The sequence below is a fragment of the Camelus bactrianus genome, chromosome 4, assembly GCF_048773025.1.
Source record: "Camelus bactrianus isolate YW-2024 breed Bactrian camel chromosome 4, ASM4877302v1, whole genome shotgun sequence".
Taxonomy (NCBI): Eukaryota; Metazoa; Chordata; class Mammalia; order Artiodactyla; family Camelidae; genus Camelus; species Camelus bactrianus.
The window spans coordinates 46,132,739-46,147,054 of NC_133542.1; the positions used below are offsets into that span (position 1 = coordinate 46,132,739).

The 14,316-nt window shown below is 44.1% G+C and overlaps 1 protein-coding gene across 1 annotated transcript; it reads left to right on the top strand.

The window, feature by feature from the left end:
* The first annotated feature begins 9 nt into the window (after nt 1-9).
* On the top strand, nt 10-12,448 carry CCIN (calicin). Its single transcript, XM_074361834.1, has one exon. The coding sequence runs from the start codon at nt 3,568-3,570 to the stop codon at nt 5,332-5,334; it is 1,767 nt and encodes a 588-aa protein (XP_074217935.1). The 5' UTR covers nt 10-3,567; the 3' UTR covers nt 5,335-12,448.
* The last annotated feature ends 1,868 nt before the right edge of the window (nt 12,449-14,316 follow it).

Sequence of the window (14,316 nt, forward strand, 5' to 3'; positions counted from 1 at the left end):
GTTTTGTTTCATTTTTTAGTTTGTATGTGTGTGTGTGTATATATATGTATTATATATATATATTAGGCGGTCATGTTTCGAACCATGTGACCCACTATCACACAGCTGACTGGACTAGAGTGGACACGTGACCCCAGGACAGCCAATCCCTGGGCTGGCCATGGACCAGGACTTTGAGCCAAGAAATAGGGAGAGAATTTACCAGTGGAACTGAAAAAATTAAGGATGCCATGAGTTTGAATTAAAGCCATGGCAAGCCAAAGCTATAACATGGCAAGCCCGGTTATGAGTTGGAAATACATAGGCATGAGAAAGCCAGTTGTTAGAGACATAAAACAGGTGGAAATACTGAAAGACCGTTCCTGACCTTTCTAGTTCCAGGCCAAATGTGTATCTTTAAAACATGACCTGCATTTTCTTCAGAGCTTCCCAACAAATTGCTGTATCAAGTTATGGCCCCCAGAAGGTTAGAATATTAGAGTCGCCTCCTCTAGGGCGTCTTCATGAGTAGAAAAAAAACGGGGACCTAGGCAGGAAGCTGAGGATGGGTGGAGCAGAACCCGGCTGAGGGCCTTGGGCTGAGGCACTATTCTGGCCACACCTGGGCAGCTACCACGAACAACACAAACTTAATGACCAGTCATTGAACTTCCTGGTGGTTCCCAGAGACACCCTCTACTCAATACCCACACATACATAACCAGGTGGTGGATGCTGGCAGGCAGCCGGACTCTTTAGGCTAGAGTCTGTTTCCTGAGTTGGCCAGGGTAAGGAAAAAGCTGACCAGAGGAGCTTTCCAGGCTGAAGACAAGCCAGACAACAAAGCTGGCTGAGTGGGTGGGCACAAATTAACTTCTTTAATGGGTTTCCCACAAGTTCAACAAGAGCTGGAGACAAACCAGACTGCCAGCTCTCCCTTGCAGCCAGAGGGCAGAGGAAGGAGTCAGGAACCCTGGCTCCCATCCCTTGCTCTGTGCACTCAGAGTTGAACAAGCCCCTTCCCCTCTCTGGGCCCCAGTCTGTCCAGCTGTACAGGATCTGGCACATGGTGTTACGTCTACTGGATCCTCTCAGGTCTCCATGACACCCCCTAGGCCCAACTTTTTTACTGGAAGGAAGCATCTGATGAGAGACCTTCCCACCCTGGTGTTCTGGGGCTTGAAAAAAAACAAAGGGGCATGGCCACCACCTCTACCAAAGTGGGTGTAGGGGCCAAGGACTGTTGTGAAGCACCAGGACCTGACCCACCCATCCCCTACTCTGGGTGGGCAGGCCTGGAGGCCAATGGGGAGTGACAAGTGTCTGGCATCACCCTGGGGAGACCTCATCCTCCTCTGCCAGAGTCACTGCTGCCTCTTGCCTTGCCCCTCCTCTCCAGCGATCAGGGCTGGAGAAGCAATTAAAGCTCAATTATCTTCACAGGGAGAGACTGGACCAGGTGGAACTCACCTAAGCCACACAGTCCGCCGAGGGGCTGAAATCCAAGCCTCCTTCCCAAGGGGAAAACAGAAGGTCTTAGCCTTGTGCAGACAAGTACCTCAAGAGACTGAGTGCCTTATCCCATTCCAGCATCAAGGTGAACAAACTCATCATTAAAAAGGTAGGAACTCATAAATTTCAAATGACCAAATCCCCAAGTAAAGAAGCTAGGTCTGGAAGGAAAGGGTGAGGGGGACAGACAGTGAATAATAGAACTTGACTACACCAGGGAGGGTAAGAGCTGGCAAGCTCACATTCCCGAGGCTCCAGCGACACTGAGTTTTCCTCGTAGGGGCGCCAAGGACGGCCTGAGGGTCAGGAGTGGGGCTCAGGACCCAGGTTGGAGGGGATCAGGGGCTCGGCCCGAGCCCAGGTGCTCTCTGCGTGCCCTCGCCAATGCCTCCAGGATCTGTGTTTCCCCCCCTCCTGGGAGCCCGCCGAAGGCTGGTCCAGGTGGGGCCCGCAGGAGCCGGCCCTCCTCCGTGGGAGGCTCTGGCTGGTCCTCATCCCCTCCCGGGCACAGACGCGCCACGGGAACTCGGGGAGCCCTATGCCCGCTGGGAGGAGGGGAGTGCGGCGGACGTCCGAGCCGTGCCCACGAGCACCCCACCTGGCGGGGCACCGAGGGGGACGCCCCGAGTCTGGATGGCTTCTCTCTGGCTGCCTGGCCGTGCGCCTGCCGTCTGGGGCTCAGTACCCCCGTCTGTAAAATGGGCACAGGTGTGTTTGTGGCTCTCGTCTGAGGCCCAGCCACGGGAATCCCCGGGTCTGCGGACGATCTATGCCCCGTGGCGGCCGCGCGGCTCTCCTCCCCAGGGCCCGGGCGGGGCGGGGCGGGGCGGGGCCGAGGGTGGGGGCGGGGCGCCGGCTCGCAGGCCGGAGATGACCCTTCAGCCCCACCGCGTGGCCGCGAGAAGCGCAGGGAGCCAGCCCAGAGGGGATGCGGGATCCCAAAGTTCCCAAAGACCACGAAGGTGGAAGGGAGCAACCAGGAACGCCAGCGCTTGGAGAACTCATGTAATACGAAATTAACGGCAGTTCGCATTTATTGGACGTGTGTTACGAGCCCCACGGTGCTTAACACTCTCTAGTCGTTTTCTCTTGTAAACTCGTAATAATCTTTGAAGCAGGCACTATTATCATTCCCATCTCACAGAGGAGGAAACAGGTTTAGAGAGAATGAGCCACTTTTCCGAGTCCATATTTGATAGAGAGCACTGACCCATCACAGATCCCAACATCTTACAATCTAGAGACTTGGAAATGTGAAATGTCCTAGTTTGTGGTGGAACTTAAATAATCAGGGCTTTGGAGGCCCTCCCATGCCCCAGTAGGAGGCTAACTCCTGCCTCTCTGCCCCAGTGCCTGGCCTCCACCTCTCCCTCTAATTTATAAAACCCATGGCCACAAAGGGCGGAAGCCAAAGGACAGAGGTTTTCTTCTCTGATACCCCGGAGCCTTGGCAGAGAAAGGTGCCTTGGGGCTTGAGAATTAGACAGGAAAGCTGAGTAGTTAGTTAAAAGCATCCTAGAAGTGTAGGGGAAAGGCCTATGTTACAAAAGGCCTGAGTTCCAGGCCCTGCTCTACTCTGGCTGGCTATGTGATCTTGGATAAATCTCTTCTCTTCTCTGGGCCTCAGTTTCCCTCCTGTACAATGGACATTCTTTTAGATGATCTAATAATCCCTTCCCCCAGCCTCCCTAACCCTCCCATCCTCCCTGCCCAAAATGGCTCTGACATTCCAGAAGCAGCCCTGAACTGAGGCTGAAAGTCTCAGGTGGGAGTTGCAACCCATCTCTGAGTTTCTTCCTGAGTTCTGAGCCCTGGCAACAGGTCCTGGTCAGGTATCAGACTTTGGCAGGTCAGGGCCATCAGAGGGAAGAAAAGCCCTGTGCCTTTGAGAAAGGCCTCAAGGGGGTCTGCATTGTGATGACCTCATCCACTCTATGACATCATCCTCTCTCCCACCCCAACTCCTCCCTGATCAACTGCTCTGCAAACAACCATCAATCTGAATCCCAAAGGCCTGAGAAAATCTGTTCTCCAGTACCTGCTGCTGATTGTCTGCCTCAGCCAGCAAGAAGCACCATGAAATTGGAATTCACTGAGAAAAACTACAACAGCTTCGTACTGCAGAATCTGAACAAACAGAGGAAACGCAAAGAGTACTGGGACATGGCCCTGACTGTGGACCACCACGTCTTCTTTGCACATCGCAACGTACTGGCTGCGGTCTCTCCACTGGTGAAGAGCCTCATCTCCAACCACGACATGAAGACTACCGATGAGCTCTTTATCACCATTGACCCCAACTACCTGAGCCCGACTACAGTGGATCAGCTCCTGGACTACTTCTACAGTGGCAAGGTGGTGATCTCAGAGCAGAACGTGGAGGAGCTCCTTCGTGGGGCCCAGTATTTCAACACACCACGCCTTCGAATCCACTGCAATGACTTCCTAATTAAATCCATCCGCCGTGCTAATTGCTTGCGCTACCTCTTCTTGGCTGAGTTGTTTGAGCTCAAAGAGGTATCAGACTTGGCCTACTCTGGCATTCGAGACAACTTCCATTACTGGGCCAGTCCTGAGGGCTCCATGCACTTCATGCGCTGTCCACCTGTCATTTTTGGCCGCCTGCTCCGAGATGAAAACTTGCATGTGCTCAATGAGGACCAGGCTCTCAATGCACTCATCAGTTGGGTGTACTTCCGGAAGGATGAGCGGGAGAAGTATTTCAAGAAGTTCTTCAACTACATCAATCTTAATGCTGTCTCCAACAAGACACTGATGTATGCCAGCAACAAGCTGATGGGCATGGAGAACAGCTCAGCGCACTCAACACTGATTGAGAGTGTCCTGGTGGACCGCAAGCAGGAGAGGCCAACCAGCCTGCTGAGCTACCAGCGGAAAGGGGCCCTGCTGGATTCAGTGGTCATCCTAGGTGGCCAAAAGGCCCATGGCAAGTTCAACGATGGGGTGTTTGCTTATATCATCCAGGAGAACCTGTGGTTGAAGCTCTCAGAGATGCCCTATCGAGCAGCAGCACTTAGTGCCACCTCTGCTGGTCGCTACATCTACATCTCTGGTGGCACCACGGAGCAGATTTCAGGGCTGAAGACGGCTTGGCGGTATGATATGGATGACAACTCCTGGACCAAGTTGCCCGACCTGCCAATTGGGCTTGTCTTCCACACGATGGTGACCTGTGGGGGGACCGTGTACTCAGTGGGTGGGAGCATTGCCCCAAGGCGGTATGTCTCTAACATCTACCGCTATGATGAGCGCAAGGAGGCCTGGTGCCTGGCAGGGAAGATGAGCATCCCTATGGATGGCACAGCCGTGATCACCAAGGGTGACCGGACCCTGTACATTGTTACCGGGCGGTGCTTGGTGAAGGGCTACATCTCCCGGGTCGGGGTGGTGGACTGCTTTGACACCAACACTGGAGACGTCGTCCAGTGTATCACTTTCCCCATTGAGTTCAACCACCGGCCCCTGCTCTCTTTCCATCAGGACAACATCCTCTGCGTGCACAGCCACCGGCAGAGTGTGGAAATCAACCTGCAGAAGATAAAGGCCAACAAGACGACCACTTCAGTGCCTCTCTTGCCCAATAACTGCCCCTTGGATGTGTCCCATGCTATATGCTCCATTGGAGACAGCAGGGTGTTTGTATGTGGAGGTGTCACCACAGCCAGCGATGTCCAGACAAAGGACTACACCATCAATCCAAATGCCTACCTGCTGGACCAAAAGACAGGCGAGTGGAAGACCCTGGCGCCCCCACCAGAGGCACTGGACTGTCCTGCCTGCTGTCTAGCCAAGCTACCTTGCAAGATTCTTCAAAGGATTTAAACAGCTTTTAAGTGGGAGAATAAGTAAATGCATTATTATTATTCACAATTTAATGAGAGAGAGAAAGAGAGGAAGGTGGCCTGTTGGTTCCTTCTTAGTCTATGTTCAGCCCTGAAGGTGGAAATCCTGGGCCAAGGCTCCTCCTAGTGAGGGGAATTCAGGGCCACCCCGTCACTGGAGGGATCTGAGCTGAGGCTGGAAGGACCCTGGTGGGTGAAGTTGAGGCATCTCCCAGGCACCGGCCAAGCTGTGGTCTGGAAGGCCTCCTATTCTAAATCCCTGTAGTCACTTTGCAGGCATCAGCTATCCTGAGAGGTAAAGCATTTCCTTAGAGTTGTGAAGCCTCAGGCTCCTCCAACACTCATTTCTGAGTCTGCCCAGAAAGGTAGGGGAAGGCCAGTTCCAGGTTGGGAGAGGAGCCTCCCAGGCTGGGGAGAGAGAAGGTGGTGTGGGCCAGACTCAGGGATGGGGGCGAAGGGAAGGGGGTAAGGGTGGGAGAGGAGGCAGGGTTACTTGGCTGTCATGCCTGACCACTCAGCTGTGGTGTGTTTATGTCTCATTTGTGGGGAAGCTGGGGGTGAGGAGTTACTTACAATTGTTTCCAGTAAGCAAGTTTCATTGGGAACTTTCTCAGGGAGTACAAGGTCTGAGGAACTGGGGGTGGAAGAGAGATGATTGAAGGGAGAAAAAAGAAACCTACATCTCTATTGGAGAGAAGCTTGGAGATGAGATGAGATGACAAGATAAGAGAGACAGGATGGTGTAGTAGTGAAGGGTTTGGACACTAGATAGATGGCCTGGTTCAAATACCAGTCCCATCACTTATTGGGTAATCCCAGGCAAGGTACTTAACATCTCTGTGCCTTAGTAAACGGGGGACAATAAGAGTGCCTACCTCATAGGGTGATGTGATGTGCAAAATGCCTAGGACAGTCTCTGGAATATATTAAGTGCTTCAGGAGGACTTTTTTAAAAAGTACTTACTTTAAAGTATTTTAAAGGAAAAAAAAAAAAAAAGATACATGAGCCAAAGGTCCAGGCTCTTGGGCCCTTATATTAAGTTAGGTCCCATAAAATGTTCTTTGAGACTCCCTACCTCAAAGCCTTAGTGAGATCTCCTCGATTCTAACTACCTGCGTTTCCCTTTCATTCATTTGTGTACTTACATATAATCCTCAACAATTTAGAAGAAACTCATCTTTCAAGGTCAAGTCCTTGAACATCATATATAATTATCATTCATTCATTCATTCACCCCATTCATGAATTTACTTACTGTCCACATGTCTGTTCATACACACGCACACACATATACACACATGCGCACACACACACACCATTCACTGAGGCCTCTCTCTGCTGGTCCCTGTTCTAGACACTAGGGTCATAGGGGTGACACAGACAATCCCTGTCCCTGGGAGCGACTATCTATACCAATGCCAAGGAACAGGAATATTATACAAGCAACATAAGTAATTTAAATTTTTCTAGTAGCCAGGCTAAAAAGTTAAAAAGAAACAGGTGAAATTAACTGTAATACTATATTTTATTTAACCCAATAGATCTAAAAATTATCATTTATACAAGTAACTTATGTAAACGTTCATTAATGAGATATTTAACATTTTTTTCATACTAAGGCTTCAGAATCCAGTGTGTACTTTAAACTTACAGCATGGCTCTGTTTGGACTAACCACATACATGAGGCCCCAGGGAACCAGCGGCTACTGTATTATACGATGCAGGATGCTTTAGCTATCCTCGTGGTTCAAAGCTGCCCCATTCTCTTCTTTTTCCCACTCAATCCTGCTCCACCTGCTCAGTAGCAGCTTCCCGACCTCCCTGGTGGGTGGCCTCCCTCCTCAAAGCCTGCCCCTCTGCCCAGGTCTCCCTTTCCTCCTCCCAGGCGACAACTTGGACTTCACAACTGACCCTCTCTCCCTGGAACTTTTCCCACGTTTTTCACCTCTCCAATCCTGGGCAGCCCCCACCTCTGTTCACCTCACAACATCACACAGCTAAGCCCACCCCCACCTCCACCCCCACCCCACCAGGCTTAGCTGACCCCGAGTCACCTCTTATGACACCTGATGCCGTTCCCTACAGCTGATTCTCCAACCCTCTCTGGTGTCCTGGAAAGCCGCCCCTCCCCTCTCTTCCTTCTCAGCCACTTACCTCTCATTCTGCTTCCAGAACTCCAGAGAAACAGAAGTCAGGTGACCTGAGCTAAACAATCCCATGTCCCCTCCAAATCTCCCCAGAGCTTCTGCGGTTTTTCTGCACCTCAGAGGATGAGGTGTATTTATTTTTTAAATGGAGGTACTGGGAATGGAACCCAGGACCTCGTGCATGCTAAGCATGCACTCTACCACTGAGCTATACCCTTCTGCCCCATAGCAGAGATTATGGTCTTAAAAGACATGGCTTGTGAACTACAACCCAGGTCTTCGAGCTGGGGTATATGAAGTCTTTCCAAGGGAAATTCAGACATGCATAGTGTTAAGGGAATTAGTTTCCAAATCCTCAACTTTTTCCCTAAAATTGACCGACCTGTGTAGGGGATTTCATTCTAGTTTTCTTTTCCCATCTTCCCTTTCAAACTTATCTTTTAAACACTAGACACACACACACACAGAGCAACCTTTACCCATCCCAGATATTCCCAGTATGCACTGCCCAGGATGCCACATAAGAGTATAACCTGGTATCCATGAAGTGTTGGTGAAGCCTCCTTTCATCAAGACACCAACATCCAAAGAAAGTTTGTTGTATTTTTCTGTCTTTATCTATACAGTGTTTCTGTTAAGGTGTAGAGTCTGGTATTAGAAGCTGGGGTATTTTGGTCCAAGTTGGGTTGTTCAGAAATGTTCAATAGCACAGTGGAACGATGACATTTCTAAAAGCTTTACTGAGATATAATTCACATACCATACAATTCACCCATTTAAAGTATAGAATTCAATGGCTTTTACATATTCACAGAGTTGTACAATCATTGCCACAATCAATTTTAGAACACTTTCATCACTCCAAAAAGAAACCTTATCCTCTTAGCTGTAACCCTCTAACTCTCTCATTTCCCCAGCCCTAGGCAACCTCTAGTCTACTTTCTTTCCCTATGGATTAGCCTTTTCTTGCTATTTCATATAAAATGTGACCAGTCATCTGGCTTCTTTCACTTAATGTATGTTTTTAAGGTTCATCCATGTTGTTGTGTATGCCAATAGTTCATTCATTTCCATGGCTGAATAATATTCCATTGTGTAGGTATACCACATTTAATGTATCCATTTATCAGGTAGTTGATAGACATTTGGGTTGTTTCCACTTCTTGGCTATTATGAATAACACTTTATGAACATTTGTGTATAAGATTTTGTGTTCACATATATTTTCATTTCTCTTGGGTATAAACCTAGGAATAGAATTGTTGGATTAAATGGTAACTCTATGTTTAACAACTGGAGGAAATTCCAGGCTGTTTTCCAAAGCAGCTGCACCATTTTATGTCCTCACCCGCAATGTATGAGAGTTCCAGTTTTCCTGCACCTCACCAACACTTCTTGTCTGTCTTTCCACAGATAGTCATCCTAGTGGGAGCAAGTAGCACCTCACTGTGGTTTTGATTGGCATTTCTCTGACGCCTAATGATGTTGGATATCTTATTTTTGATAACAGTTGTATAATAATCTTGCCTCTTCGGTGCTCAACTGTTATTAGAGAAGGTAATACTCCTGAGGAAGATTTCTGTGAGGACAAAACAAAGATAGCATGGCCCAGAAACACCGACAGTCACAGTGCATTCTTTCATTCAGCCTGCAGAATCATGATGTGTCTGTGCCTTCCTACCTAGCCATCTGTCTTAGAATAATTAAGATTTTTAAAAGTATGTTAGAAAATACCCACTACTAAGCATATCCTCTCTGCATTTTCACCGTTCTCAGTAATGAGAAAGAGCTTCTGTTTTCTTGGGTCTAGTTGCATATTTTGTACCATTTGAAGGCTGACGTAAAAATGTCCACGTTTACTTTCGAAAGAGTAGTGTTATGTCTTTGAACAAAATAAATATGTCAGTTAGCACACCTATTATTGAAATGCTTTATTCAAACTCATAAGAAACATTTAAAACCTTTTTTATTAGGAATAAAACACACATAGAAAAGCAACAATACTTAATTGTATAGCTTAATGAATTATTGTTAAGTATCCACGTAACCATGACTGAGTTCAAGAAATAGAATATTGCCAATCCCTCAAAAGTCTCCTGTGTGGTCCCCTTCCTGATTATAATCCCTTCTCTCTCCTCTGACCTTTATGATAATGTGTTCCTTGCTTTTCTATATCATTGTACCATCTAAGTAGGCATTTTTAATACATAGTTTAGTTCAGCCTTGTTTTTGAACTTTACGTAAGAGAACTGTGCAGTATGAATTATTTTGTGTCTCGCTTCTTTCACTCCAATTGTGTTTTTACAAGTCATCCATGTTATTGTCTGCAGGGGTAGTTCCCCCCACTCTTCTCTTTGGTACTCTGTCATATGAACTTATTTTTTTTTATTTATCCAGTCTCACGTTATTGGACATCTGCGTTGTTTCCAGTTTGGACAGTTACAGACAATGCTATTCTTGTGACTGGATCTTGATGCACATGTACTCAAGTTTATCCAGGACATATACCTAGGAGTGGAACTGCTGTCTTCTTTAGTAGATAATAGCAAACTCTTTTGCAAAAGTGACTGTGCCAATTTACATTGCCATCAGCAGCATACGAGAAGTCCTGTTGCTCCACATCTTGCCAGGACTTGATATTGTCAGACTTTCTAATTATAGCCAATCGGATATGGAGTATTACCTTGCCGTAGTTTTAATTTGCATTCTCTTGATTGATAATTATAGGTTAAGCACCTTTAAATGTTTATTGGACATTTGGATTTCCTCTTTTGTGAAATTTTTGCTTTTTTCTATTTGGTTGACTATTTTCTCTTTTTGACTTGTTGGAATTTTTAATGTATTCTGGATATGAGCCCTTTATCGGTTTCACAAGTGGTAAGTATCTTCTCCCACTCTGTGGCTTGTCCTTTCACTCATAATGGTATATTTTAGTTTTAATTAGTCTCACTTGTCTTTTCCTTTTTGGTTACTGCTCTTGATACTTGAATAAATCAGTCTCTACCCCGAGGTCACAAATATCCCATGTGGACATTTAACTGTCCCACTGGCAGTTTTCCCCACTTCTCTGCAGTGCCACCTTCATTGCGAATCACATGTCCATACATGGGTGGATGTGTTTATAAGCACGCTCTTATTCCACTGGTCTGTTTGTCTGGCCTTATGCCAATACCACAATCTCCATTACTACAGCTTTACCATATCCTACACAGTTTAGAATTCATCAAGATCACACACACACACAAAAAAAAACTGTTGGGATTTTGATTGTGATTGTGCTGAATTTATAGATCAATTTAGGGAAATTTCATATATTTAGAATATCAATTTTCATAATTCGTGGACATGGTATATCTCTACATTTGGGGGAATTTTCTTTAATTTCACTTAAAGTTTTATACTTTACTTGTAGAGGTCTCACAAACTTTTGTTAGATTTACTCCTGGGTACTCGACATTTTAAAATTATATATATATTCTTAAATATATATAGTTATATACATTATCTATATAGTATTCCTTTAAAATACACATATAGTAGTCTTTCAAAAATTCATTTTTTATAGTCTGTAGAAATACAGTTGATTTCTGTATATTGATTTTGTATTTAGCAGATTGTAGTTCAGGATGTGAGCCCTTTATCAATTGTACATGTGGTAAGTATCTTCTCTCCACTCAATATGAATAATAGCTTTAAATGTAAAATGTAAAACTACAAAACTTTTAGAAGAAAACATGGAGAAAATCTTTGTAACCTGTGGTTAAGCAAAGATTTCTTAGATATGACACTAAAATCACAATCCATTTAAAAATTGATAAATTAGACCTCATCAAAATGAAAAACCTCCTCTAGAAAAGACACTGTTAAGAGATGGAAAGATAAGCCACATAGTGAAGAAAATATTTCCAAATCACCTATCTGGCAAGGGACTGGTGTCCAGAATATATAAAGAACTTTGTAATAATTTATTTGCAGATATTTTGATATACCCAATTATATCATGTATAAATAATGACTTTTTTAAAGGAAGTTTCCTCTATTTCAAGTTTTTACAAGTTTTTATTGTGATAGATGTTGAATTCACAAATACTTTTTCTGCATCTATTGAAATGAGCATGTTTTCTCCTTGTTTTAAGACAGTTCATTTTATTAATTTGTCAGTGTAAAACCATCTGTCCATTCCTGGAATAAGCCTAACTTGGTTATGGCATATTATGTATATATATTTATATAAATATATTTATATAATTATTAGATTCAGTAACTATATAATTTCTTTAAAATATTACTGGTTTCCATCCATGATATATTCACTCAAGTTTCTATCCATAAAATCATCATATGGAACTATTATTGTAAGTGACATTTTTTAAATCCTTGTTTCTAATCATACACTGCTAATACTATATAGAAATACAATTGATTTTTGTGTGTTTACCATATACCTTACAACTTTGCTAGACTCACTTAATTTTAGAAGTTTTGGGGGTAGATTTCTTGAAATTTTGTATGTAGACAATCATGTCATCTGCAAATAGGAGTAATTTTATTTCTTCCTCCCTAATCTGTATGCCTTTTATGTCTTTTTCCTGTCTTGCTGTGCGGGCTAGGACTTCCAGTACAATGCTGAACGGGAATGATGAGTGGGAATATCCTTGAGTTGTCCCTGACCCTAGAGGGGACAGCATTCAGTCTTTCTCCATTAAATAAAATGGGATTTTCAGAGATGTCCTTTATCAGGCTGAGGAAGTTCTGTTCTATTCCTAGTTTGCTGAGATTTTTTTAAAAAGTAGATGTTGAATTTTGTCAAAAAACATTTTTCTGTGTGAATTAATATAATTATGTGGGTTTTCTTCATTGGACTATGAATGTGGTGGAATACCCTGATTTATTTTTAAAATGAATCAGCCTTGCATCCTGGAATAAACTCCGTTTTGCCATGATATATTGTTTTTATATGTTGCTAGATGAAATTTGCAAATATTCTGTTGGATTTCTTGTGTCTCTGTTCTTAGGGGATACTGCTCTATAGTTTTGTTGTTGTTGTTCTCCCTTTGTCTTCTTTTGGTATCAGAGTAATGCTTGCCCCATAAACTGAGTTCAGAAATATACCCCCCTTTTTCTTTTCCTGGAGACATTGTGTAGAATTGGTGTTACTTCTTTAAATATTTGGCTAAACTGGCTAGCAATTGCTATCTGGTCCTGGAGATTTATTTTTGTGGAAGGTTTTAAACTACAAATTCAATTTCTTAAATAGTTAAAAGACCATTCTGATTATTTATTTCATCTTTGGCGAGTTTGAGTAGCTTGTGGCTTTCAGGAATTTGTCCATTTCACTTAAGTTGTCAAATTTATGTGCATAAAGTTATTTGTAATATTCTCTTATTATCCTTTCAATGTTTGCAGGGTCTTTCATTCTGTGATAATGGTGATTTGTGTCTTCTCTCTTTACTTCAGATATTTTTCCAGCTCTGCACTTTCTCCTCTCTTTCTGGAAGTCTGATGGAACGAATGTTGACTTCTTGTTGTTGTTTCACAGGTCCCTAGGGCTCTTTTCAGCTTTTCTTTTTTCCTCACTGTTCAAACTAATGTCTACTGGGGGTATAACTCAGTGGTAGAGCACATGCTTAGCATGCACAAGGTCCTGGTTTCAATCCCCAGTACCTCCATAAAGAAGGAAGGAAGGAAGGAAAGGAAGGAAAGGAAGGAAAAAGGAAGGAAAGGAAGGAAGGAAAGGTTCACTAACACTTACCCCTGTCATCTCTATTTTGCTTCGGGGTCTATCCAAAATTTTTTTAATTTCTATTTTAAATTTTTCCAGTTCAAACATTCCCATTTTGTTATTCTTTGTATTTTCCATTTATTTACTGAAATGTTCTAGTTTTCCACTTGTTCTAAGCATGTTTGCATTACAAGACTATTTTTATAATAGCTGATGTAAAGTCTTTGTCAGATAATTCCAGTATCTAAGTCATCTTGTATTGACATGTGTTGATTGTCTTTCTATATGTGAGTTGAGATTTTCCTGGTTGTTCATATGCCAGGTAATTCTAGATTGTATCTTAAATATTTTGAATACTATGATATGAGACTCTGGGTCTTGTTCAAATTCTATGAACAATGTTGATATTTTTGTATCAGTAAGCAATTGACCTAATTAGTTTCAGACCATAAGTACCAACTGACCTGTTGTGGGCTGTGGTTAGAATTTCATTTCAATCTTCAAAGACTTTGCAATGGTATCTGGATTTGTCCCATGTTTGCGCCACCGAGTGGCCAGTTTGGGACCTGGATGATGGTAAATTCAAACTGAGACTGGTCTCAGTCAAACTACAGCTCAGGGCTGAGCGGATGAATTTATAAACAACTTCATGGGATCATTCTCCCAAGCTCCTCACTCTCTATGATCTCCCTTGTACGCTTCAGTTTCCAGGGTTACTCTTTCTGGTTCTCCAGCCAGAGAAAAGTAAAAACTAGATCTTTACTTAGCCCACTTTGCCATGAACTTTCATAGCTGTGCCTATGTCTGAGATCAAGTGGCAGGAGGACCAGAGGACAAAAAATGGTGAACTCATTGCCAGTTCAGTGCTTCATAGTTTTGTCTTCCCCAATTCACCTACCACTGTTTACTTTTCAGAGCCCTCAAATAGCTTCTGCTCTATGCATTCTGGCTAGGTTTTATAGCTGCATTCAGTGGGAAAGACCAGGAGGAATGTGCTTACTCCCTATTACTCCCACTCAGGGTTTTTTCAACTATATTCATGAATGACTTTGCCTATAATTTTCCTTTCTCTTACTGTCTTTGTTGGTTTT

What these genes read in the sequence shown, in the direction of transcription:
- CCIN (XM_074361834.1), top strand. Translation starts at nt 3,568, where the DNA reads ATGAAATTGGAATTCACTGAGAAAAACTACAACAGCTTCGTACTGCAG.